At 44.8% G+C, this 26,903-nt stretch overlaps 1 protein-coding gene across 3 annotated transcripts in view; it reads left to right on the top strand.

The window, feature by feature from the left end:
• FAM107B (family with sequence similarity 107 member B) overlaps positions 1–26,903 on the top strand; it is a 251,898-nt gene that overhangs the window by 213,605 nt on the left and 11,390 nt on the right. For all 3 annotated transcript variants that reach the window (XM_003257647.2, XM_030819302.1, XM_012499528.2), the window contains one exon: positions 26,052–26,235. In XM_003257647.2, the coding sequence (XP_003257695.1) occupies positions 26,052–26,235 (184 nt within the window). The remainder of the gene's footprint in view (positions 1–26,051; positions 26,236–26,903) is intronic.

The raw sequence follows: 26,903 nt of genomic DNA, 5'->3' as shown, positions 1-26,903 counted from the left end.
TTACAGATGGTGAGAGTTGGGAAACAAGCTCAGGACAGAGATTGACCACGGAGGGACCCATGTTGGATTGGCGATCCAGGAAGGTGATATTGAAATACAGACTGAGAAGGTGAGGAAGAGCCAGGGGTCAGGAGAAGTGTGGGAAGGGGGCTGGCTTGGGAGGGGCATGCGCTCCAGGTGGGGACATCGTGTGCACCAAGACATGCAGCCCAGGAAGAGTTTGGTGTGTTCCAGGAATGAAGGCAGGCCTGTGTGGCTAAGGCGCAGGGAGCAAGGTGGTGGAGACACTGGCACGAGGCATGAGAAGCAGGCCCAGGTCAGATCAGGTGGGGAGTGAGGGCTGCTGCCAGGGCATTGGAGAAGCTATTGAGAGGCCCTGACAATCCCATGGGGGGAAAGTCCATTCTTTGTGCACGTTTCCTGCTTTGAACCTTTTCTATTCAATAACGAAAACCTGGGTACTATATTTGTTTTAGCCACAAAACTATCCGGGTATCTTTGAGAAGTGGTACTTGCTGAGTGGCCTTCTAAATCTTTGCCTGCTGTTCCATGGCAGGATGCCTTGTGAAGCCTGTGGCCCAGATGGACCAGGGAGATCTCAAGTGAGGGGCAGTAGCACGGAGCACACAGTAGGTGTCAATCAAGTCTAAACATTGCGCACGGCTTTGTTTTGTCCAGAGCTGAGCTCTCATTAGGTCGGGGCTTGACAAATATGAATATTATTTTGGCCTGGGCTGCTCTCTGGCATGCTGAGTGCTGACTGGTGTATTTCCTTTTTCAACCAGAGAATCCTGGTCAAGCCCTGAACAGTCCAGAAACTCTGAGATCAGCATTTCTAGATCTGCTGTGCATTTGGGAGGAGTCACCATTGATGACTTTATCAATTGTAAATTTCCGATATCAAATTACTGGCCTTCCAATCAGTTGGTTCTGATGACAGGAAGGACGAGGGCTCTGGAAAGTCACTTTAAGCTAGTCATTGTTAGTCAAATAGTGCTGTTTTTGTATATTGAGTATTGAGAAGGGAATGTGCTTGGTCTGTCTTTTCTCTGTGCTTTGTCACCTGCCAGTCCTGGGGGCCCCAGGCAGCAGTGCAGCTTTAATGTGGATTCCTATGGATCAGAGGTGTCCTAGGGCTCGCGTTGTTATTCTGCATTGCACTTGCAGCCAGGTAAAATCAGATTTCTCCTGTTTCCCCTTTTGGGTGTGGGGTGTGTGGATTTGAAAGGCCTGTCACATGTGGCCTGATTGCACTGCCCAGTGTGGTGTGTGTGTGTGTGTGTGAGAGAGAGAGGGAGAAAGATGTCTGCAAGTTTAGCATTGGCCTGTCCTGATTAGTGAGGACCTCTGATCGCCTAGGCTGGGGCTCAGGTGAGGATACTTTGACGCTGAGGGGGTGAACTTGCTTTCTGAAGGCACAGAGCCGCCTGGGTGGCAGAGCAAGGACTGGGCCTGGCGTTTCTGACGTTTAGACCTGTGTTCCTTGATAAAGCCATGATGTTTAATTGTAGAGAAAATGGTTCAGCAGCAGATGCAGTGAGGAAACAAATAATGCCCAATTTTTCCAAGTCACTGAATCGAATTTTTTTATCTCTGAAGTGAACATTTTAAGAGAAAACAAGATTTATTTCTTGCTAATGGGGTGGGAATAACTTATTTAAAAAAATAAGAGTGAGCAAAATAAAACTAGATTAAAGACAGAGGTAAAATGTTTAGAATACTTTGTTTTGTAATCAGGCATTAAATTATGTCAGTGGGAGTATGATTCCAAGTTCGTAATGTCATCACTACTTAATTAAAATAATAGATGTCTTTGTAAGTCTGCTTTTGTTAGATAATATTACTTAATCCAGTAGTCAGTTTTATAATCAATGTTTTTTTCTTGAGGTAAAAAAACATCGTATAACTTCAAATCATTAAACAACTTTATAATAACAATGTCCTGTTTCCCGAACACTTATAAATTCAGTTTATATCATTTAGGCTTATGGGTGATTTTCTCCAAGTCAAGATTATGACTTTGGTTATAAATCCCTCTGGTTTGAGAAAGTAGTGATTTCTTAATACTTGGAAGATAGTTTTTATAATAGTTGTATATTTATAACGTAAAACAAAGAGCGCAAGTGCTTATGACTAATCTGAGCAGGCAGTGTTGTGTACTGTTGCTATGACAACTGACAATTTTGGTCTGACATTGACAGGTAACTTGTTAGACCATAGGAGCTTGCATACTCACAGTTGCTCTATATTTGCTTTAAAAAATGCCTGATTCAGTCATCAGGTGATGGTGTATTATTGGCATATTTTTCATCCACTTGGTTAAATGAGCTTTTGGTTGATATACTTTGGTTAACTTCATTGACCGCCCGTTACTGCTTCTGCTGACCCACTTTTTTGGTAGAGGATTGGAGGGGATGGCGTTTGTCATCTACCTTACACAGGAAAGAAAGGGACAACGTAACCCTGTTTTGAAAAGTTCTGTTGAAACTTATTAGCTGCTTGGTACTGGTACTTCCTGTTTCCAAAACCAATGTTTATGCAACGCTACACTCCATTGTGAGATTATTTATTGCCTTAAGCAGAACTCCTGGCATGTTTGAGACCCTGCTCCTCTCATTTGTGCCAGATCCCCAAGTCACAACTGGTCCAGTCCATTTCACACCAGCAGTACCAGCCTTCATGCCTCTCCTGCCTCCCTTCTGTTGGGTGGCAGAGACCTTGTTGGGTAAATAAGTTTAATCTAATGGCTGTCCCACCACATTCCTCCTGCCCAGTCTGAGTCCCGGCCCTTAAGGCTCTCTGACTGTCATTGTCTTGGCTTTGAATTGCCTGGCACCTTTGCCCTGTCTGAGCAATGCTAGCACCCACCTCCCTTCCTTTAGTAAACATACTCATGATGGGTGTCATGTTTCTCATGCCTGCAGTGCTGTAAACTAGGTCTTACTGCCATAAGGTGGGTGGGAAGTATTCGTGGGGGAGGTGTGTTTGTGGGGTAAGGCAGTGGGAGGGTAGAGGAAAAGGAGATAAAGAAAAAGCCCATTTCTAACTCTGAACAGGCGAGGCCAGCTTACCTGAGATGCCTGTGATGAGGTGAGTCTGTATCTACTATACATTAATTATATATGACATATGTGTGGCAGTGAGCCTCTTAGGATGGGCCAGAGGCGTCAATCCTTGCAGCAAGCCTGGGAGGTGAAGACAAGGAAAAACGGGCTCAGAAAGCTACCTGAACCCCCTGAACCGCTTTAAAACGAGTCAGCCTGTGTTTGAAGCTTGGCCCTCCCATTATTAGTTGTTATTAATTGTATGAATTTGGGCAACTTTCTTAGCCTCTCTGGCCCTCAGAACCTACCTCAGAGTGCTGTAAAAATTCACTGAGATAATGGCTAGGACTGCCCAGCTCAAAGCTAATATTAGTTGAGTAATTATTTTTGTTGTTTTTGCTGCTGAACTAAGGCCAGCTGATACGTGGCAGAGCTGGGCTGAGCTGGGCTGAGTTCCTCAGACTCTAAAGCTTGGGCTCCTTCTACGAGTCATACTATTACTGTTGCCTCATCTCTTTTGGTCAGGATGAAAAGTGCCTCAGTTCTTAGTATCTCCCCTACTCTTTTTGCCCAGTTTCCTGTGTGGTGGGGTTAAATGGCCCTTGCCTGTTTCCTGGTACCAGGGACCAGAGAACTTCATTCTTACCCATTGTTAATTTGAGCTAAGGGTGTGGAATTTTGTTCAGCTTCTTAGAAAATTATACAGATAGAATGATTGCTTTGGCATTAAGAAACTTGTTAACTGACTTTCACTATGTTTTTTTTTTTTTTAAAGGAGAATGCAGTTGAAGCTAATTTTATTTTATTTGTGGATAGAGAAACTGTTGGAACTGCTTTACAAAGTATTTTAGTAAGTGTGGGGAAATTTACTGTCTCGGTCATCTTTATTCCTCAGCTTTCATCATGATGTAGGGGAAAAACTTACCTGTTAACAGATATAATTATTGAAGTCATCTTTAATTTGTATTCCCTCCCTCATTCACACACAGGTAAAAAGATTTGAGATTATTTTTTAACAATTGGAGAAGGGTAGTTTAAAGAGTAGGTGGAAGAGAAGATGATGTCTTACTATCAGTAATATTAACCCAAATAAAACTGTTTAAATGTTTCCCATTTGGAAGGGATCATGACAGGTGGTATAGAGCAAGTTCATCCAATGTACATTTCTGTTGGACGTTTTTGTGTGCTGTCACTGGTCTTAAGAGAGCTGCCAAATTATCGTGGCAAGTTTAAGTAAGTGAATTAGGGCAGGATTTTCCAAGCTGCTAGGCAGTCTGTTAGTGGGTCATAAAATTAGTGGGTCACAACAAGCATTACAACAAAGTGAAATAATGACTTTTTTTTTTTTTTAATAGAGTCTTACTCTGTCACCCAGGCTAGAGTACAGTGGCGAGATTTTGCCTCACTGCAACCCGTGCATCTCCCGAGTTCAAGCTTTTCTCGGGCCTCAGCCTCCCAAGTAGCTCGGATTATGAGTGTGTGCCTGGCTAATTTTTGTATTTTTAGTAGAAATGGAGTTTGGCTATGTTGCCCATGCTGGTCTCAAACTCCTGGCCTCAAGTGATCCACCCACCTTGGCCTCCCAAAGTGCTGGGATTACAGGCGTGAGCTACCACGCCTGGCCGAAATAATGAACTTATCAGAGTATACAGCATGTTGTAAAGGCTATGTATTTCTCCTGGAAACCTTGACTTCATTTTTTTTTTCATTGTTGGGTGTGTGTGGGTATTGGATCACTGTATATAAATAAAGTGGGTTTGAAAGCCTCTGATCTGAGATATTTTAGAAAGTTTATCCGAATTCTTTAGAGCAAGTCTAATTGCACAGAGAAGGAAAGTGCTTATAACTGAGTCTTTCTTAGCTATATTTCCAACACCATTGAGTGGATTCACCGTGACCCGTTTTAGGGTTTAGGACTTTGGTCATCACAATGGCAATGTTTTGCAACATCCTCCTTCCTTCTGTGGTTCCCACTAAGATCTTCCCAAGCATCATTTCTAGCTGGAGAGTCACACATGGCCAAGCCAGTTATCACAGGCAATTACACAGAGTAGATGTGACCACAGACTGTCCTTTTCAAATTAAAAATGTTTTGTTTCTCTAAGGCTGTCATTTTCCTTTTCTCTATACCAAATAAAATAGTTTGCAATCCTTTACAATAGAACTACTCCGTATGTCACAGAAGGCAGGTCTCTGAGAGGCTAAATGTGTGGCAAAAGTAGACAGGAAGCACAGTCCAATCGCTGTAGGGTTGAAATATGAAAAGCTAGTGTCACAGGTCACCAAGAAGGCTCTGAAGCCTTTTTGGGGGAGAACTGGGGAGAATTTGATAAAGCCAGAAAGGTACAAATAGGGGCTGTTGAGATTGGCATTTCAGTGGATTAAACTATAGAAGGAGAAAAAGAGATTCCTTAACATTGGTGATAATATGTTATCAGGTATAACAATTTATAGTAATGGTAATACAGAGATTTTTTTTCCAGAGCTAATACATTTTGTAAGTGGAAAATAAGGTTTATGTCTTCAATTCTAAAGATTCATAGATGAAATTAGGAAAATAGTGTCCTTAAAAAAAAAAAAAGGAAAATAGTGTCCTTCCTAATTAACATGTCCCATGTACCATTGTGTTTATGTACTTTCTACTATAAACTGAATTTTAAAATCTTGAATAAAGTATACTCACAAATAATTGGAATCTTACTCAGTTTGACATTTGTAAGATTATCGGCTGGGTGAGGTGGCGCACACCTGTAATCCCAGCACTTTGGGAGGCCAAGGCGGGCAGATCACCTGAGGTCAGGAGTTTAAGACCAGCCTGGCCAATATGGTGAAACCCCATCTCTACTGAAAATACAAAAATTGGCCGGGCACGGTGGGTGCCTGTAGTCCAAGCTACTCAGGAGGCTGAGGCAGGAGAATCACTTAAAACTGGGAGGTGGAGGTTGCAGTGAGCCGAACTCCATCTCAAAAAACAAAACAAAACAAAACAAAACAACAAAAAACACTATAAACCAAAATGTAGAGAATAACTTTTAGATTTTGTTCTTTCAACTCTGAGTTGCCTCAGAAAACTTCTAAAAGAATTGTCTCATTTTTCGTGGCCTTTGTGCTACATTTTTAAGTACTCAATCCATTTAAGGAGGTAAAACTATCCTACTGTAATTAAGCTGTTCATATTAATTTTTTTAAGGCATAAAGGAAGTAGTTAGCTATCATGACCTGTTATTTTCTTGTTAGATAATTATTTTACAATTGTTCCTCTAGAAGTGATGAATGATTTCCTTTATAACCAGCTGTCAGTAAAAGGCAAGTTTTCATTATGAGTATGTTAACGTGTCCTTTGTCCTTGTCCTTTTCATTTAGTTAAAGTAACCAGTAGCTCCTATTTATGTGAACTTAAAAAAGGTACTGTTAAAAAAGTTCTGACCTTTGTGATAAGAGCTGTGAGTGAAGTCAAAGCTGATAGGATGCTGGGTTCGTGGGTAATGAATCCTGTTAAAACAAAAGAAATGAAAGCATGACAACTTGGGTAACTCAGGGAAAGAAGCCGAGTTCTCCATTTCATGTGGACTTCGTATAAGGTGGAGCATTTACTTAAGGCGCCACCTTTTTCTGTTCTTTCCCTGAGTCATTACTGCTGCTGTAGGTTTTAAATCCCTCGGTGTGTTGAGACTTTGGGCAAACATCACTTGACCATAGAGTTATTAGGTAGTAACAGACTTGATTGCAATGCAATGAATTTCCAGAATGAGTACCTTGATGGAGGGATATGTATTGGTTCTTGGGGCAAAAGTCCTCATACCTGACAGCCGAGGACTAGAGCTGCAGACTCAGTGGTAGGTGGTGGTTGTTCTCACAGACTTGTGTCGTGGGAGAAGGAGTGATTATTAAGGCTTTGTTTTGAGAGAGACAGACAAGAGAATTGACTTGAGGATGGACGCTGCAAAGTAGACATAAGATTACTGCAGTAGTCTTAAATGATCCTTAAAAGCATCCTGTTGGGGTCAAGATGAATCGGATCACTTCACTTCTATAGGATCTGGATTATGACTGATGTCTCTGTTCCTCATCACTAAAATGAAGTGATATTTCTCCAAGGCCTCTTTTAACTCCAGAATTACATGAATTTTTGAAATGTTGAATATTTTCCAAAACAGCCTCTTTTCCATTCCCGTAAGAAAAATGGTTGTTATGCTCTATAGACAGGTGGCACCCGATGTCTGCGTTATTTACCAGTGAGCTCTTTGTTTTTAGGCTTTCGTCGTTCTGTGTTCCTTGTTTGCCAAGTAGGATGCTCACTTGCAGGATGCGGTCATTTTCCCATTCAGCTTTTAAGTTTTCCTGTGTCCGTTACTGTCCGTACAGTTAGTGAAAGGCTTCAGCTGAGTCCTGTGGGGAGATCACTTCGAGTTTCTGGGTTTGGGTGTGCTGCGATGGGGTGACTGAGATCACTGTCGGTGGTGAGTGAATGGTTTCGTGGAGCTGGGGTTGCCTTGCTTTTGTTTACTCGTGACTCTGCCTGTGGGAAAATGGCAAGGCTTGGCGTCTTGGAACCACAAGCCTCCAGAGGGAGTTGAGTTAATGTGCAGAGTTGAATCAGGGAAAGTTCAGAGGCAGTGTAGTTTACTCCCTTATGCCAGTACCCACACTCACTACAAATGTGTTTACATTTAAACTTTTGCCAAAGCCCCCTTAGTTTAAAAGGGAGGCTTCACATAAATGGAAAAGCTGAGGCTAAAAGGTCTAAACTTCTCTCATTTGTTGCTTATTGCAGCTTTTATTATAGATGCTGCGAGTACTCAGCACTTCTAAGAAACTCCCATTGCTCTTGTTTCCCTTTCAACTTGGAGCTGGATCCAGAGTAGTTAACTGAGGGGCCTGGCGAGCCCCTTGTCAGGAGGATGGCTTGCCTTTGAAGGCAGTTGACTCTTGTATGTGTCTTAGTCTGTTTAGGCTGCCATAACAGATGCCATAGACTGGGTGGCTTAAACAATAGATGTTGGTTTCCTCACACTTGTGGAGGCTATTAGTCCTAGATCAAGGTGCCAGCAGATTGGGTTCCTGGCTTGCAGACAGCCGTCTTCTCATTGTGTCCTCACATGGCATTGAGGCTGGAGAGTACAGGGAGAGAGATTGAGAAAGAAGGAGCTCTGGTCTCTTTTCCTCTTCTTATAGGGACACTGATCCCATCATGTGGGCTGCAGCCTCATGACCTCATCTAAACCTAATTACCTTTCAAAGGTCCCACCTCCAAATACTGTCACTTTGGGGGTTAGGGCTTCAACATTGGAATTTTGGGGGAACTCAGCATTCAGTCGGTAACTGTGTGTGTGTGTGTGTGCGCGCGCGTGTGCATGTGTACGTGTAGAGGAGTGTTGATTGTCCACCTGACAGCCGTTGCCATCCCCTCTTCCGTGCTGGATGCCAATTTGCATTTTTCTGGCACGTTTTGCGGCTAGAGTGGTCATGTGACACTGTTCTGGCCAATGAGGCGATGGAGGAAGGCCCCCGGGGGCTTCTGGGAGTTCCTTCCTTCCCAGCTGGAGAGAGCCCTCCTCGGGGGCTGTCTCTGCCTTCCCTTCTTCCCATGTGTGCCTGGGGCAGCTGAGGCAGGGCTAGGAGAAGAGCCCAGGTCCCTCCTGCCACCTCCAAGCGATGAAGCAGCCCTGGGCCAACGCCAGCACTCTCGTGTGAACTGCAGAGGAGCCCTGCGCTTCCAGCTACTTGGAGCCAGGTGCCGTTAGCTACGCCCCACGCATCCTCACGGACCTGTGTACAAGGGCACAAGTGCCTTCCCTGGAGCTGGCAGGAGGTGCAGTTGGAAGAGCATCTGGTCCCTGAGGCCTCCCTGTGCCTCCCCCTGGACCCCCAGGGTGTCCGTGTTCACAGTTGTTGACCCTCGGGTGCTTCTGTCGCGTCTGCTGTCCTCTTCTCCAGGCTGGGAGCTCCTGGACCACGTCTTGCTCCCCTCTCGATCTTCAGGCCCACCCTGTGCTCCCCTGTAGGAGACACGGTAACTGGTTCAGCGAACCAGGTTCACTCAACCTGCGAGCGCTGTGGGTCCTGGTCTTGCTGACAGCTGTTGCTTTACTCCTTTCTTGTTTCTGGGGTCCTGCCTGAGAAGCCTGCGTATTGGTTGTTCACAGAAAGCCCACGAGGTGGCCTGAAGAGAGGGAAGTGGGAAAACAGACTTTAATTAAAAGGGCCTGGGCCATGGAAATAGCTGTTCTCTAGGGTTTGGTTAGAGACAGACAATCCTCCAAAGACCGAGACAGAGATGTGTCCCAGTCCTCACGCTCAGTTTTCATTGCGGAAGCAGAAAGCAAATGAGAACCAACTTAAATTCTTTTAATTATGGAACATTTTAAGCCTACAGAAAAAACACATCATTGTTACCGTTGTTTCTGGCATTAAGGTCTCTTTTTTCTTTTTAAGAGTGAAAAATGAAGTTTTCCAGACAAACACTTAACTAATTCAGTATTTCAAAAGTGAAATATAGGCTGAACATCCCAAATCTGAAATCTGAAATGCTCCAAAATTCAAAATTTTTTGAGCACTGACATGCTGCTGAAAGGAAATGCTCACCAGAGCATTTCAGAGTGTAGATACTGAGAAATATTCCAAATATTCTAAAATTGGAAAAGCTTTGAAATCTGAAACACCTCTGGTGTTTCGGATAAGGGATGCCCAACCTGTAGTGAGTGAGTGGTTGGAAGTTAAAACATATTCTTCTGTAGAAACAAACCTGTTTGACCCACAATTTGTCCAATATACAGAGATTTGAGATGAAAAACTTACAAAATGATAGGATGTCTGGTTGTCATTTTACCAGTAAGGAAACAAACCCAGAGAAGTGAAGTCAGGATTTAGGTTTGTGGACCTTTTATTTAAGGTTCTTTCTACTCTGCCATACGTTACTAGTGACTTCAGACAACAGTGTCGAATTTCATCAGCCAAAACCCACTGGGAACACAACGTGTAGTTACACAGAAGTTGGCTTCATTTAGCTTGCTTCTGCCGGGGCCAGTGTACCCAGAAGAATCCTGGGACTATTTTGGAAAGGCAGACTTGGGGTTGTTGTTGGACTGGGTGATTTGAAGGTGGAATTAGGGAAATGGGGCCAGATCTGGGTTGGATGTGGCCAGGAGGCAGAAACAATTCAGTGATTGAGTATCCCAACAACTTTTATCTAGGAGGTAGGAGATTGAAGTAGAGTTAGAGTGGCCATGCAGTAAAGAATTTGCAATCATACGTGTTGGTGAGAAAAGGGGGCATCTGGTTATTTTTGTGGTAGTAATGTGGGCCCATCTGTGTCCATTTTTGAGCATTCATTATGTTCTGATGGGAATATGGGGGTCAGGTTGTCAATTAGACTGGTCTTTACTTTGAAGGTTGGTAGGGTTGAATTTAATTTGTTCACCAACTTACCTTCATTCTGAATGCTGATGCTTGAGGAATAGTAGGTTTTAATAGGAGCAAGATGCAGTGGGAAGTAGGGACTTAGAGGATGTCTAAATAACCGTGTCTGAGCAGTCACTGGTTTTTAAACATTGTAGCTGCTCAATGGTAATACTGCAAATTTTTAAAAAGGCAGATGGGTAGTTTTCGCCTAGCTTGAGAAGCTTTAAAAATCATCATGATGACTTTGTACTGTCTTAAAACTTGATCGGCTGTAGAAGCAGATAAAACTGTCGAGCTGTTATTAAAGTGTACTTACAGTTGAAACATATTAGTCTTCAAAGATGCCATCCAGTTATTGATCCAGAGGTAACGTTAATGGTGGTGTTACTCACAGTGCCAAAACACCCACAGATCAGTAGAAAATGTGGACAATCAATTTAGAAAATTTGCAAAGCAGTCAGAAGTGAGAGGCAGGGCTGGGTAGTGAAGAGTGGACCAGACTCCGATGTTGGTCCTAGTCTGAGCTTTGCTACTGTGTGGTCCAGAATGTCTTTGCCACTCTCTTAACTTAGTCATTTCATCTCTCTGGGCCTCAGTTTCCTCATCTGTCATAATGAGGAAGTTGAACACCTGGTCTCTGTGTTCCTTCGAAAGTTTCTGTCATTAAGTCTGTTTGAAGATAGTCTCTTCTTTTGAAAGTATTAGTTTGTTTGGCCAGTTGGGCCAGGTCATAAATATTACGGAATTATTATTCAGGTCTTGAAGACAGGAATGTTTGAGGGCTTTGAAAGCTAGCCCAGCAGGAAGCTTTTCGTGGTCTGTGTAGTTTCCTTCCTCTCAGGAATGATTAGGCCGAAATCAACCATTTTCTCAGTCCATCCTCTTTGTAGTTTCCTGAGATGAATGACCGAGGTGTTTTCTCCTCAGAAAATAACACAGGAGAAAAATTCCAAGGGAGGCCTCTTTATTCAGGAACTTGCAATTTAAGAATTAAGTGTGATAACCTTATTTTACCAATTTTAATTTTGTGACTATAACATAATATAAATAAGGATTCTGTTACATGCAAATTTTGAAATCATGCAAAAACCAAAAAAGGAAAAGAAGTCAATCAAAGCTTGTATAATTTCAAAGATGGTGGCCAGGTGGTTTGGAAGCTGTGCATGGGATTGCCACATGGCCGCTCACCTCTAGCAGGCAACAAGCCTTGTGTGTTTAGTCAGTATCATGCTGCATGTCGTTGCTGATGACATTCAAATTTTTGCTTATGTGTGCTGGTATTTAATGTGCACTTAGATCTAAATATCTTTTTTTAGCCTTCAAAGATGTCAACCAGGTATTCATCAAGAGGTATATTAATGGGGATGTTAGTGATAGAGCCCAAGACACCCTCAACCCCCAGATCAAGAGCTTTGTAACAGAAGCGCTAAACCACTATGAAGATGATCAGACAACAGTGGGATGCATCCTGCCATTAATTTAGCAGAAAGAGCACACGTCCAAATAGGAGAGTTAATATAGAGAGGTGCTGTAGCAAAGTGGCTCAGAGCATGGACTCTGGAGCTGGCTGCATGATGCTGCCACTTAATTAGCCTTGTAGATTTAGGCAAGTCACCTAGCCTTGCTGGGCCTTAATTTTCCTGTCTGTATGGTGGAATAAATTTAATGTCTTCTGCAAAGGTTATGTGACACTTAGCAAACATGATAAAACACAGGTTGCTGGGCCCACCCCCCAGAGACTCTGATTCACTCCATCTCCGGTATTTGCATTTAACTAATTCCATGATGGTGCCAATGCCTTGGACCCTGAGATGACACTTTGAGGATCACCATGCTGTGCATTTGTACACACAGACACACACGTAGGCATTTATTTTCCAAAGTAAAGGGCATACTGTTTGGAGCCTAATGTTTTTCTCCTATTTAGTGCCTTGTGAATATTTTCCCTTTCATTATTTATTCTAATAATGGATGATTTTAAGCTGCACTGTATTCCATTATTAGATATTTAAATGGCTTCCATTTTTTGCACTATCATAGACCATGCCGGAATAAATATCATTCTGTGTACACTTGTCTACCTCTCTGTTGATCTCTTTAGGGTAAATTCCTAAAAGTGGAGTTACTATGTTCAAGGGTGTTTCATGGTAAGGCCTTTTGCTACACATTGCCAACAAATTCTTCAGAAAGAGAGTAGCAGAAATTTGTCTTCTCACAAGTAGTCTATGAGAGTAGAAGCTGATTTTCTAAATGTAAGGGAATAAGAAAAACTTCATCATTAACTTTTTTTCATGTGTATTTGGGCTTTGGTGGGAGTAGGCAAGAAGAATATCCGTGGATTTATAGAGTAAGCAAAGGTATGTCAGGAAAAACTAGGGAGGAAGAATAGGGCTGAACTGTGGCTTGATTTCAGGAGAGTTTCTGGGATTCAGACTTGAATTAACTGAATGATGCTGTAATGTATAGGTGTTCATATAGGTGATTTTATGCAAAGAATAAACATTGGCGTACTTTTATTTATCTTATACGGTATGGGTGACTACTGCTGCTAGTTCAAGGGTCTTGATTTTTTAAAAATGTGTTTCTTGACTGTGGCAGGTGGGAGCCCCAGGATACAGACTTTTGTTTAAGTAACATCTGCTCCACTCTGCCTTCCCGTGTGGGCCTCTCTAACCCTGGGCCAAGCAGTTGAGTCTCTCCTCGGGGTACTTGGAGCGAGGGTGGGTACAGCTTGGGTAATTCAGCATCCGTACCTAAAAACTTACTCAAAGTAGGCTTCATGTAGAGAAGTCAGTGGTTCTTGGGAACAGGGGTGAGTGAATGGAGGCGAAGGTGGGGCCCTCCAAGGTCAGTCAGGCCCTCAGGGTGGGACGAGCTGTAGGGCTCTTGGTTATAAGCCTGTGTGGTGGAGACCAGCAGATGAGCCAAACTCTTCTTTATTATCAGAACATTTCACTAATAAGGGATCTCAAGGGTCATCTGGCACAACTTTCTCTTTTTGCAGATAAGGAAGCTAAATAATTTATTATTTCTGTTAAGCTTCACCATATGAGAGTTTTTGGTTTTTTTTTTTTAAATTTTTAGGATCAGATAGTGAACCTTGGAACAGAATTGGCTGCTTTTTCTTTCTTTTTTCTGGAAGAGCTGAACTTCAGAGAATTGTGACTGCATGGTAGACAGGCAAAGCAGGAAGGACACAGTGCAGCTGAGAGCGAGGGTGGCCTGTGGTCTCTCGTTTGGCCTGGAGAACGGGCTGATTTCAACTCCTCCTGCGCTGCTCCTGAGTCACGGGTCCTACACCACCGTGCCTCTCTCCCGAGCTCAGGAGGCCGAGCTCAGGACAGCGCGCTCCTTCCTGAGTGGTCTCCAAAGGCTTCAGAGTGGCCTTGGATGAAGAGCTGCTCTCTTCTGTGCCAGTTATGTTTTTTAGAATATATGTACTAGTTTTCTTCTTGCAATTCAAAAAAGTGTTTTTTTCTTTCCTTTTAGTAAAGAAACACGTATGATGGGTTATTTCTTTTAAAAAGCAACAGCTCCCCTGAACACCAAACTGTGCCTTTTACCACTGGGTGACACTGTTAGACCACAGAACATGCTTTGCTGGTAAAATCAAGAGTCCTTGAATTTCAGATTTCATCAAGCTACTTTACACAGGAGAGAGAAACTCCAAATCACTTAATAGTCATCTATCAAATGTTATTTGATAAGTGTAATTTATCAATTTTAAGGCCAATGAGTTTAAGGCAATCAGTTATTAAAGAAATCCATTAATTGGGCAGGATTTCGATTGCTTAGAAGTTTTTGCAGATTAATGTGCTGCATATTAATGAACTAATTATTTCATGGGAATATTTATGCAAGCCAATGTACTAATATATCTATGTCCCACCAGACAAAAGTCTAAGTTATCTTTCTTTGGCGAAAGACTCACTGTTGATATACAGCAATTAATGTTACAGACTTTTAGTGAGAATTTTTTTGAGCCATCTTATTCAAAAGGAAGCACGTCTGTTGGTTAGAGAAATGGGTATTTGGTTCTCTGTACTGGTATGTGTTAAGAAGGTTATGTTTTACTAGTTCTGAGCTCTTTCAAGATCAGATGAAGACAAAATTTGTTCAAAGTGTGGGTTGACCTCCCCTACTCTGTTTTTGGCTCCTTTTGGAAATCTGATGTCTGCCCTTCTAACTGTAAGGTGAGCATTATCTGGTCAATTTCAGCTGACCACTATGTGACTGAGATGTTTCTGAGGTTAAGGACTGAGTGCGAGTCAGGCCTTCCCTTTGTAGGGTTAACATGTGAAAGAAGACAACTTCAAATTTAATTTTGATAGAAGCAGACTTTAGTATCCTACAAGAGGTATTAATGGAGTCCTGCAGGAGTGTAAAGGGGAAACACTGAGGAGGAGCCAGGGAAGACTTGGTGGGGTGAGGTCCTCCATTTGGATACTCTGAGCCCCCCATATTATCCTGTTCATTCGATACTTTTTTTTTTTCTTCGAGATGGAGTCTCACTGCATTGCCCAGGCTGGAGTGAAGTGGTGCGACCTCGGCTCACTGCAGCCTCTGCCTCCTGTGTTCAAGCGATTCTTGTGTCTCAGCCTCCTAAGTAACTGGGACTACACTCATGCACCATGATGCCTGGCTCATTTTTGTATTATTATTATTATTATTTTTTAAGTAGGGACGGAGTTTCTACTTGGCCAGGCTGGTCTCAAACTCCTGACCTCAAGTGATCTGCCCGCCTCAGCCTCTCAAAAGTGCTGGGATTACAGGTGTGAGCCACCATGCCCGGCCCATTCAGTACGTTTTAATAAGGTGCACACAGTGTGACATACAGCCCAGGGCTGGGGAAGGCAATGGGAGGTAAGACGAGAGGTTTGTGGGCCTCTGGAGGTCAGCCAGAGGCACAAGGAGTCGGCGGCTCCAGCTTTCTCCTAGCTCTTCTGTGTCTGCTAGTCACTTTGAGGCCGCTGCTACCCTGTATGGCTTGTGTACAAGCCATTGTGCCAGAGCATAGGGGAGAGGATGGAAGTCATTCAGAGGTCTTTTCCCTTCTGCAGAGATTCACTTCTATGTCCTTCAAGGGGAGACAGTGTGGAAACACGTGGGAAATTAGCCCACAGGCGGGGAAGTGCCTGGGGCGAGGGGCGTCCAGTGGAGTCTTCCATAGCAGTTCAAACAGGGGGACATGTCTCCGGAGGAGAGGCCCCGGGAAGACTGGGGGAGGCAGGCTGTGAGCTGGTCTTTGCAAGGTGCCTGGAGTTTTACTGGCCGGGGAGGAGCGATTTCTGCCCAGGAGGAAATCGGGAGCAGAGGTGGAGATGGGAACGTGCACGGGCTTGATGTGTACTGGCTGCCTGGAGTTGATGCCAGAGAGTTAAGAACCACACATTTGTAAAGGTAATTGAGGACTCCACTATCGAGAAGGGGGCCACAGAAGGCCAAGCAGTTTTGCATCCTCTCCTGAGGTGAACACTGATGCTCGGCTTGGTAGCCCTGATCTGATTAAATGAGTTAGCTCATTGGATTTGACTGAGGATGCAGCTGGATTACAGGGAAAGGCAGCAGGGGGGGATGGAGGCCATGGAGAAGCCAAGTGCACAATTCCCAGGATGAGGGATGAGCGACTGGTGATAGGGGGCGATTTTCAGATGCGTTTATGGAAGAGAACTGATGATCGATTCTGTACTTAGGGTTGAAACCTGTGAGATAGAACCTTTGGGAGAAATAAGGAAGTTAAGGGAAGACTGCAAGGGATTGTTTCTCAGTGGAAGAATGGTGCGTGTACTGTCGTCTCTGTTGCTTTTGAGAAACAATAGCTCCAACTCAAATTTGCCTGGGATGACTTCTGCTACAGTGTAGGCCCTCTGGGGTGGGGTCGGCTCTGTCCTTTCAGTGTCCTTTCCAGCACCTGGGCAGTGTCTGGCGCCTCGGAGGCCTTCAGTAAATGGCAAGTAAAGTGGAGCTCAACTTGACGCCTGTTGATTCTGAGGTGAACATTGCAGTACGAAGTTGGAATTTCAGAGCCAGAGCTTGGGAAGTCAGGAACTATCTCCACACACACTTGAGAAACAGCTCATGTAGCAGAAGGGGTACAGGTGTGTGGAGTCTCCAGAGGCATGACCGAGAGAAGAGGACAGGGCTGTGGCCCTCTGCCTGGATTGCTGGTGGCGTTAAAGGGAGGGAAGAGGAAGTGTGGGCAGAAAGCTGGGGGAGAATGGGGGAGGACAGAGGGAGAGTGGTCCAGGGGCTGCCTTCGCATCAGCAAGGAGATAGACACCGGCCCCAGATCCAGGAGAGGCCCAGGAGAGTGTCACCAAAGGAGGGAGCCCTGGATGGCCTGAGAAAACCCCACCGGGTGTGGACTGTCATGCGGATAGAAACATGCTGTTGCTGTGAATATTTGTTGTCTGTTAGTGACCAAGGGTCACAGCCCTTGGGGACAGACCTTGAGGGCCAAAAGCACAGGCACTTCTTACCGGAAAAATCACCTGACAAGCCAAGTGACACTGCCAGCTCCTAGGTAGCAGTTGGTGTGGGGAACATTAGCCAAGGTCCTTCTCAGGGTGAAATTTCTCTGGAATAGTTCCCAGGCCCAGCCATTGTCCTGGGAATAAGCCCAAATGCACCTGTTTGGTTGATAAACATTCTGTGCTTTGGGGCTTCAGATGGGACTGACTAGGCTGGGATGCCCAGAGCTGCAGAGTGGAGCAGGCTCTGACTGTGTGTCACGTCCACATGGTAAACATGGCAGACGTCTGGTTGCCCTTCTCGTTTCTCCCATAGATGTGCTGCTGTTGGCTGAACCTAGGGGACATTCCTCCCTCCCACCAGGTACTACTCACAGGATGAGGGGTAGTTCTGCAGTCCACCAGGGAATTCTAGAATCTGCACAGGAGTAGAGGAAGTGAGGGTGCAGGGTTTGTGTCTTATATCTGCAGTCCTAGGACTTCCAACTGGGTGAAAAAAGTCACCAAGGATCAGCCTCTTGCCAAGACAAGGAGCTGTTATAGTTGGCTGTGGGCCCTTGAAGGATTTTATTCACCCCTTAAGCCATTTTTACATCCTCCCCAGAGCCAGGAATTGAATGAATCTTTATTTATTTTATATTAGTTTTCTTCTGTCTAGAGACTTCTTGTTCTCACACCCTAAAGTATTTTTGTTTTTGTTTTCATTTTCTCTCTATAGTTTGTCTTCAGTCTTTTCTAGGTTTGTTTGAATATCCAACTTCCTGGCAAAACAAGATTATGCAAGAACTGCTTTTTTTTTTTTAACTTTGGCTTTGATCATGATATGTTTGGACAATATAGAAAATGCCTCTTTTTAGCCAAGATTCAGACTTTGAGGAGGTACAAGGCCGAAGAAATTTAGTTGCAGGAGTAATTTGCTAGTTTCCATGGAAAGCAACCCAAACTGTCATTGGTTGACCATCAGCCTCACTTTCTTCTGACACATAGCAGCTGGGTCTTGGGTACCCAACTTTGGCACAAGCCTCTCTCAGATCCTGCTCCAGTCCTTTTCTTTCTTCCACAACACTTTCCCCCTTCCCTGTCCACATGGAAAAATGAACAGAGGCCAAGATTGGGTTCATCATTATTCTTGTTTGTCTAAACTAGTGTGCTTGTGGTATACGGTCATTCACTTTCATGTTGATGGAACATTAAGTAACGGAGAATTAAAGTAACGAATTAGTTTGTTGGGACTGTTTGACCACTTTGTTGAGCATCTGCCACATGGGCAAATACTGTGGATGGTAGATGTTTTCCAGAATGCTGAGACCAACTCTGCATATGCAAGTTTGCTAGCTCTGATTTCCAGTTGAGGAAATCAAGACTCAGGTTAAATAATTTTATAAAATCACATAATTGATGAGTGACCTAACCAGGGATTCTAATTCAGGATGAGTGGTCTTCAAGCCTGATGCTTTTTTCCATTATGCTGTATAACTTCCCATGGACTGTGCACAGTTTAAGATGGATGAAATGACAGAATTGTCATTATGCAGCAGCAACCAAGTGACTTGTGGATAGTAATTTTAATAGCTGTTGAACGTGTACTCTTACACGTGCAGAGGAGGGCATGCACCAAAAAGTGTACCAATTGAGGGTGAATGTTCAGAGGAAACACACCTGTGTCACCAGAATCTGTAATATCCAGAAACAGTCTTTTCCAGACCCTAGAAGCCCCATCTGTACTGCCGTCTATTCACTCCCGAAATAACCATTATCCTGACACCTAACATCAAAGGTTGGTTTTGCCTGGTTTTGAACATTGTGTACATGGACGCATGCGGTATATACTCTTCTGCATTTGGCTTTGCTTGCTCAACGTTGTATTTGTGAGATTCAGCTATGCTTTGCTTGCAGAATTGCCAGTTCATTCTCATTGCTGCGTAGTATACCACTATATCAGCACACCGCTGTTTACTTACCCACCCTACTGTTAGTGGACATTTGAGTTGCCTCCAGTTTGGGACTATTATGAATGGCCTCCCATTAACATTCTTATAAAAAACATTTATATTGGTATGTTTTAATGAAATATGTCTTTCCTGCCTCCCATCTCACTTTAATGTCATCCTTTGCAAGGTGTTTTCTGTTTGGGATCGTAAAGCTGTGATATTAGAAAGCTTCTAAAGTCCTGTTGAGAGACAGGAAGTCATTCTGTTAAAATCCAACCTGGTTCCTCCATCCGTCATCCCAGCCCATGGAGTGCCTAAAAGCTTCCTTTTGGAATTACACAGACTCAGGGTCAAATCTTGGTCCTGCTCTTTAGCAGCTGGGTAACCTTGGGCAGCAGTGACAGCATTATTGTTACTAATTTATTCTTATTCGTTGCCAGTGACAGCGCTAATAGCAAGTGACATCTATTGAAAGCTTACTGTGTTGTAGGCATTGCGTTTGGTGCATTTCGTTCGTTCTTTTTTTTTTTTTTTTGAGACAGAGTCTCACTCTGTCTCCAGGCCGGAGTGCAGTGGCGCAATCTCAGCCCACTGCAATCTCCACCTCCTGGGTTCAAGCGATTCTCCTGCCTCAGCCTCCCAAGTAGCTGGTTTTACAGGTGCACGCCACCACGCCCAACTTTTTGTATTTTTAGTAGAGATGGGGTTTCACTATGTTGGCCAGGATGGTCTTGATCTCTGGACCTCATGATCCACCTGCCTCGGCCTCCCAAAGTGCTGGGATTACAGGTGTGAACCACTGTGGCCCAGCGGGTGCATTTCTTATTTACTCTTCATAGCAACCCTGTAAGATCTGTCAGTCCTTTTTCATTGTTGCGTTGTTGAACTGGCGAAGGCCCTTACCCAAGATCACACTTAGAGCAAGTGACGAAGCTGGAATGCAGATATGCAGGTTGCCCCACCCAAACCCATGCTCTTGAAGCTGTCAGCCTCATTTGGAGACTGGGGAGTCATGATCCCTACCTCGTGGGCCATATGAGGACCAAGTGACTGGGGAAGCTTACATATACCCCCAGGTGACATGGACACCAACTCCAAGATGGATTCCTTTCACCGCATCTCTCAGAATGGCCAACTGCTTTTGGGGTGTGCTTTGACTACAGTGCCAGTGCCGGAGGGCAGAGCGGGCATGGCTGCTCCACTCTGGCTGTCCTAAGGAAAGCGGACCTGCCATTCTGGGTCTGGACACCTCATTAGTTGAGGAGCTGTTGCCACCTACTGGTCGTTCCCACCTCACTTGGGCCAGCTTCTGGTTGCCGTAGGCAGATGTCTGCCGGCTGTTTCTTGCCCTCCTTAGTACTCGCTCCCTCCTCCTCTGCCATTTTCTAAATATAAAATATGTGCCTTATTTGTAAAAATACATTTTCGGGGGATGAAAAAACTGATGAGAAAATGAATTTGATAGTTTCCCAAGAGCGTCACTGTTTGGCATTTGTACAACAGCATATTGGCAGCAAATTTGTTGAGTTCGTCATTGTTTTAAATGACCATCCTGGGAAGCCACAGGGGACTGTCCTATAGCCATAGTGGAGTTTGGCAGAGTATGAAACAATAACATCTCTGCACTTACGCAGATGACTTAGGTGGGATGTCGTTTCTAAGCCTTGGTGCACCAGGTTGGTGGCCACAGAAATCCCCTGGGCACTCGTGTGTTGCCTGGTCTAAGATGGAAACTTTTGGGTTTGCCTTAGGGCCAGGCAAGTCAGGAGTTTGTGATGAAACCAACTGCACTTTGGGAAAAATTCTTACCAGAACTCAGGCTCCTGCCTGTCTGGGAACTGTGGGTGCTGAGAGACAGGCTTTGGATCCAAGAGGTGTCTTTCCCTTTTCAGGCTGACCCGGCCTGGAGTTTGCCGCCTCCACCTTACGTAACATGGGTTTCTCAGGGTATTGCCAGAGGGTTGGCAGAATCTTAGAGACGGCTTAGGAAACAGATTCTCCAAAAGCATTTTGGAATTACTTTTAACTTTCCAGAAGTTTTAGCAGTTCAAAAGGTTGTTTCACTTTGATTGGTGGTAGTGCACCTGTAAACTGTACACGTTGCCATGTGCCAAGAGATTGTTTTAGAAAGGATTCAAGTATTAGTGCTTCTAGATAGAATTAGGTCTTAAATATTTAGGTAAACATGAAAATTAGCATAATCTCTAAATTCTGATTTTTAAATCTTAGAGGATTAGGTTTTGAATTCATCTGTTTGATGTAGAAATATGCAGATATGGAGCCAGAGCAGTCTGCTGGGGCAAGCCAGCTGCGGTCTGGGTTTGTCAGCCCAGTTGTGAAAGTTTTCCGAGGGAATGGTAATTCACCTCTGGAAAGCAGTCAACAGAAGTACCTGGGATAGCCAGAGAGCTGGGCCTGGAGTGAACTTTGGAAAGGGAAGAACATGAAAAGCAAGGACTCAAAATCCATCTGTAAGCATGGGATTTCCCAGTCCTCTGGGATAATAGAGTCGAATAATGACTTCCGTATGTTGCTTAGTGGAAATTAAAGGTAGAATTCTCATCAGGCAGCATTTTTCAGTGCATAGTGTGTCTGTCTGAAATACAATTCTCTGTTATTATTCAACAGCTTAAAAATCTTTCAGCGAGTCCCCTCCGTTCAGAACAGCACGAGAAGCCCTTGTCACACCTCTAGACATTTCTACCCCATCTTTACTCTCAGGCTCCTGGATTCCTTGTTGCTCAGTGAGGAAATGTACCTGGCCGCTCAACGCCACTTTCTGCACTATACCTTATGGCAGTGGAATCCAAATGGCTTAGGGACACCCTCTGTCGTTAGCCCATGCCTTTGTTACTTCATTTAAGTAATACTTTCTGAACAAGTCCAAGGGGTCAAAGGAATAGGAACATAAACCAGACGTGTTCTTTGCAGTAAAGAGAGGATAAGATTTATATCCACGTTGCTGTAATACAAGGCAGTGGTTGACGAATACTAGGAAAAGAGAACAGAGAACATCCCATAGAATTTGGGAAGGCGTCAGGGCAGATGCGGCATTTATTTGGATCTGCTGGATGCGTGAGTTTGGCTTTGTGGAGATCCGGGGCTGTGGTGGGAAAAGCCTCAGCATGCCTTCAGAGGGGGCGGTGCTGCTGTAAGCACGCTGGTGGAGGAAGGCGGGGTGTGAGGATGTGGGGAGTAAGAGCATTGGTTTCAGCTTGATTGGAAGATAGGATTTGTGAGATGCAAGAGTTGCCTTATACCAGAGTTGTATTTTCCAGCATTGGTAGCAGTGAGCAGGATGGCTGGCAGAGGGAAAGAGCTGTGAAGAAGGTCATAGTTATGGTTATTGCCATGTGCTAGTCACAGCTCCAGGGCGGGGTGTCACTGAGAAGCAGCTGGAACCCAGATCCCACATGGCTCTCCCGCCACCACCACTGCCCTGAGTACAGAGACTCAAGGAGGGGGTTGCTCCAGGCCTGTTCACCCCCTTGTTACTAAATGACCATTTCCCAGGCCCCAGTGTGGCCTGTGTATGAGGAGCTGCAGGGACCGTGCCACCTATTCTGAGGACAGGCTTAAGGTCTCCATGCTTAACTCAGACTCAGAGGCTCCTGTGCACCCCCTTTTCCAGCTCCAGTTGTGAAGAAGGACAAACCAGTGAAAAAGAAAGATGTTTGCCCCTGTGTTGACAGCATATACATGTACTTCACCACACTGTCCCATGGAAAAACATCCTTCTGGGCTGAAATCCTAAATGCACTACACACATCTCTGTGCAGCCACAAGTGTCTGAAAAGTCAACCGCAGCCCTCCCCTCCTGCACCGGCTCACAGTGCCCGTGTCTCTCTAATAGGAGACAGGCTCAGGTGCCCCTTACCCTACTGGTCCTATGTGAGAAGAAAGACTTCCAAGCAACTAAATCTAGAGAGAGTTCAGAAAAAAGTCCCAAGCTAGGGCCTGTTTGCTAGATTCAGAACTAAAGTCATTTCATTCTGTGCACTGGAAGCTCAACCTCCCTCCTGGCAACAAGGCCCACATCATGTTTGCACCTCAACACTGACTTCCAGGAAAGGCTGAGTGGGCATCTTATGCTGTCTCCAGTTGAGGGAGAAGTGGGAGTGCGGGACAGAGGATGAGGGGACGGAAAGCGGAGGGCAGGCAAAGCCTGAGGCCACGGAGAGCCAGTCAGTCAGGTAAAGGAAAGCGAGTCACCCAGGCTTCAGCGCTGGCTGCACTTGCCCTCTCAGTGTCACCTCTTCCAAGTCGATCAGACATCTCAGACTCGACACGTCCCAGATCCACTTGCTCTTTCAGCCTCCTGTCATGGCAACTTGAGCCTTCTGGTTGCTCAGGTTGGAAACCTCTGAGTCATCCTTGATTCCTCTGTGCTTTTCACACCTCGTGTCCAGTCCTTCAGGAAGTCTCAGAGACTTTACCTTTAAAATACATCTTGAATCAGGCTCTCCACCTACCTGTGCTGCTAAAGCACAGTCTAAAGCATCTCTCACCTGGATAACCTTTGCCGCTGCTGCCCTGACTCCCTGCCTGCCTGCCTGCAGCCCGTTCTAAACCTAGGAGGTAGAGTAATCTTTTAACTCATGAGTCAGATACTGTCATTACTCTGCTCAGAACCTGGAAATGACTCCCCATGGCCCTCAGGGTGAAGACCAGAATGCCAGTATTGGTGTTCAAGTTCCCACGCTCTATATCCTCACCATCCCTCCCTCCCCTGTGGCCACCCTCGCTGCTTTGCCATTCCTCACCCCCGCCAGGCACCCTCCTACCCTGTGGCCTTTGCACGAGCTCTTCCTGCTGCTGATCACGGGCCCGCTCTTCTGTCACATTCCCTCTAGCTCCTCCCCAACTGTAATAACGAGGTCAAGGTCAGAGGCGGTTGTCTGTTTGGATTTGGCATCATGGAGATTATCTATGGTGAAGGGCAGAGATACAGAGCCTTTTATGGAAGTGTGTAGCCTTTTTGGTCTATGATTAACTAGAAGGAAACTGCAGTTGATTTTTCAGACACTTGTGGCTGCGCAGAGGTGTATGTAGTGCATTTAGGATTTCGCCGAGGAGCATGTTTTTCCATGGGACAGTATGTTGAAATCAGGCTGGCTGTGATGGGTTCCCCGAGTCACCCTCTGCGAGGTTTGTAATTCTCAATTCAGTTCAGGTTGCAGGCATTCTTGTTGTTAAAAGATCAATGCAAATAGTGTCTGAGGAATGTTTGGTGTAATTTATTGTATATGCCTTATTGTTTGATAATTTTGAGCCTTAATCATGCAGTGATATTTAAGATATTTAAACAAATGTTGCAGCTACATTATTTTTCGATTGACTTAGCCTTTGGATTTTCATTCTCTTTATTTTCACATTAACTTTGTAAAGATGTTGCTGTGGTTTGGTGGACGGAACATAACACGGGGAGGTGCTAGGGGCAGGGTCATACTTTTCAGCAGGGCGGCTAGGAGGTCAGGCCTCTCTGAGAAGGTGACGTTTGAGGAAAGGCCTGGAAGGATAGAAGCAGGATGAAGCCCACAAGGTGCTTGAGGAAGGAGACAGTGACCAGTGTCACAGGCCAGCGAGCACCGTGCTGAGAACTAGAAGCCTCTTCCACTGGCGCAGGGTCAGCATTGATATGTCTGTAGCATAGATTGATTTGCTGAGGCCGAAGGATTAGCAATAAAGGACCTGGGTCCGGTGCCTGTTGACCAACAAGTGAAACAACAAGCACTAAAACTTAGAGAAATCACAGTTAGATTTATTTGGAGCCAAGTTTGAGGACTTACTTAAGCCTGAGAACGCAGACTCAGTGTAGACTGAGAATGGGTCCCAAAGTAAGTTATGTGAGGCGCAATATATATACATTTCATTCCCTTTCCTTTTCTGTTTTGTTTTGTTTGAGACAGAGTCTCACTCTGTTGCCCAGGCTGGAGTGCAATGGTGTGATCTCGACTCACTGCAACCTCTTGCCTCCCGGGTTCAAATGATTCTCCTGCCTCAGCCTCCCAAGTAGCTGGGACTATGCCACCACGCCTGGCTAATTTTTGTATTTTTAGTAGAGACAGGGTTTCACCATATTGGCCAGGCTGGTCTCGAACCCCTGGCCTGAAGTGATCTAGCCACCTTAGCCTCCCAAAGTGCTGGGATTACAGATATGAGCCACTGTGCCCAGCCTCTTTTTTTTTTTCTTTTAAAGATATGAGGTCTTGCTGTTGCCCTGTCACCCAGGCTGGAGTGCAGTGGTGCAATCATAGCCCACTGCAGTCTCTCAACTCTTGGGCTCAAGTGATTCTCCCACCTCAGCCTCCCAAGTAGCTGAGACTACAGGCATGTACCACTATGCCCAGGGCATTTCCAATGTTTTTTAAACATATGGGGTCTTGCTATGTTGCCCAAGCTGGTCTTGAGCTCCTGGCCTTGGTGATCCTCCCACATCAGCCTCCCAAAGTGCTGGGATTTCAGGCATGAGCCACCTTGCCTGGCCTTGTATTTTGTAACAGGGGAATACATGTGGCACAGAGGTGGGAGAAGCAGGCAGTGAAGCAGCAGTTTCAGTCCTGTGATTGTGATTGGCGCTCAGAGACGCTGTGCGTTAAGATAAGGTAAATATGCAGCTGAGTGGGTAGGAGAAAGGTTAGGCATCGTAGAGTCTGGTGGAAGGTGACTGATTCCATCCCGTCTTTGTTCTGTATCTGATAAACAGATTTATGACCAATAACCGTCAGTGAAATATTTAACAAACTCCAGTAAGACAGGCAAGAGGCCAGCTTTAGTTTATAGGCCCCGCTTTCCTGACGCATGTGTCCAACTGCAGCCATTATGGGCCAGTGTTCAAATTTTCATTTGAACTTTCTTTTTTCTGACATACTCAAGTGCTTGTTCTGAAGTTGATATGGAGACAGGGTGGCAGGAAGCATCCTTTGTGACTGGAACTCAAGTTGTGGCAGTGGCAGTGATAGAAGTCAGGCCACAGGGCTCCGTGGCCTTAGTCATGGGCAAGACGAGACCAGGCCACCATTCTCTTCCCTGCCCCACCCCAGTTACATTCGAAGTGCTTTAGAAGATTTATCAGTGATGCCCCAGAGTGGACTCGGGAGGATGGCATGTGTGAGCATACTGAGCACAGCTCTGTGGGCCTCTGCATGTGTGGGAGAAGCCTTAGCAAAAACTGCAAATGAGTGTTTCTCATCTGTCTCTTTCAGACGGCCCACCTGAGGATATCGACCCTAAGGACTCATATCTAATTACAAGAAGCATCATGGCCGAGCCAGACTACATAGAAGATGACAATCCTGAACTCATTAGGCCTCAGAAACTGATCAATCCTGTCAAAACCTCCCGGAACCATCAAGATCTTCACAGAGAACTTCTTATGAATCAAAAAAGGTAAAATGGTTTCTTGAGCATAGTTTTTTTTTTTTTTTTTTAAGAGGACTTTTAAGATCATGATACCTAATTTTAATTGTATTTACAGAGGCTTCAAAGAGTCTTTGATTTCTTGCCCTTTGTTAAGGCTTTCTTATTCCTTCTCATATCCTAGAACCGGGTTATCCCTCCATGAGGCAGATCCCCTGCAGGTGGCCATCACTGTGGTGGCCAGCAGTGCTTCCAGACTCCTGCAGTCACGGGTTCCCTTCTGAAATGGATGTGTATTTCCAAATTCGGATGGAAGAGGCTGGAGTAAGGATAGAAGAGAATGTCCTAAGTAGAAGAGAAATATGTTCTTAAATTTAAAATCTGAATTTTCTCCTTACACTGGGGGAGGTGTAGGAATCATGTAATTACCGCCTACTCCGGCATTTGTCAGTAGCGGGTAGAAGTCTCTAGAACCATATTAGACTTAATAGATAGGACACTCATGTTTTTGTTTGTTTTTTGAGTAGCATTTTAAATGATTATTATCATAGTCTTTATTATTAATTATTTTGGAGGACAGGAAAACATTTACCTTCTGTCTACTTTGCAAACTCCATCTGTGCCATAAATCATTTTGGATGTTGGGTTGCTGTACTCTGCTTTTTAAGTAATTTGGGCAGGACAGGAGACTAGGAGAA

The sequence above is a fragment of the Nomascus leucogenys genome, chromosome 9 (genome assembly GCF_006542625.1).
Source record: "Nomascus leucogenys isolate Asia chromosome 9, Asia_NLE_v1, whole genome shotgun sequence".
NCBI classification, from domain to species: domain Eukaryota; kingdom Metazoa; phylum Chordata; class Mammalia; order Primates; family Hylobatidae; genus Nomascus; species Nomascus leucogenys.
Note: the sequence above shows the minus strand (reverse complement) of the source record. Positions and strands in the feature narration are given on the sequence as shown.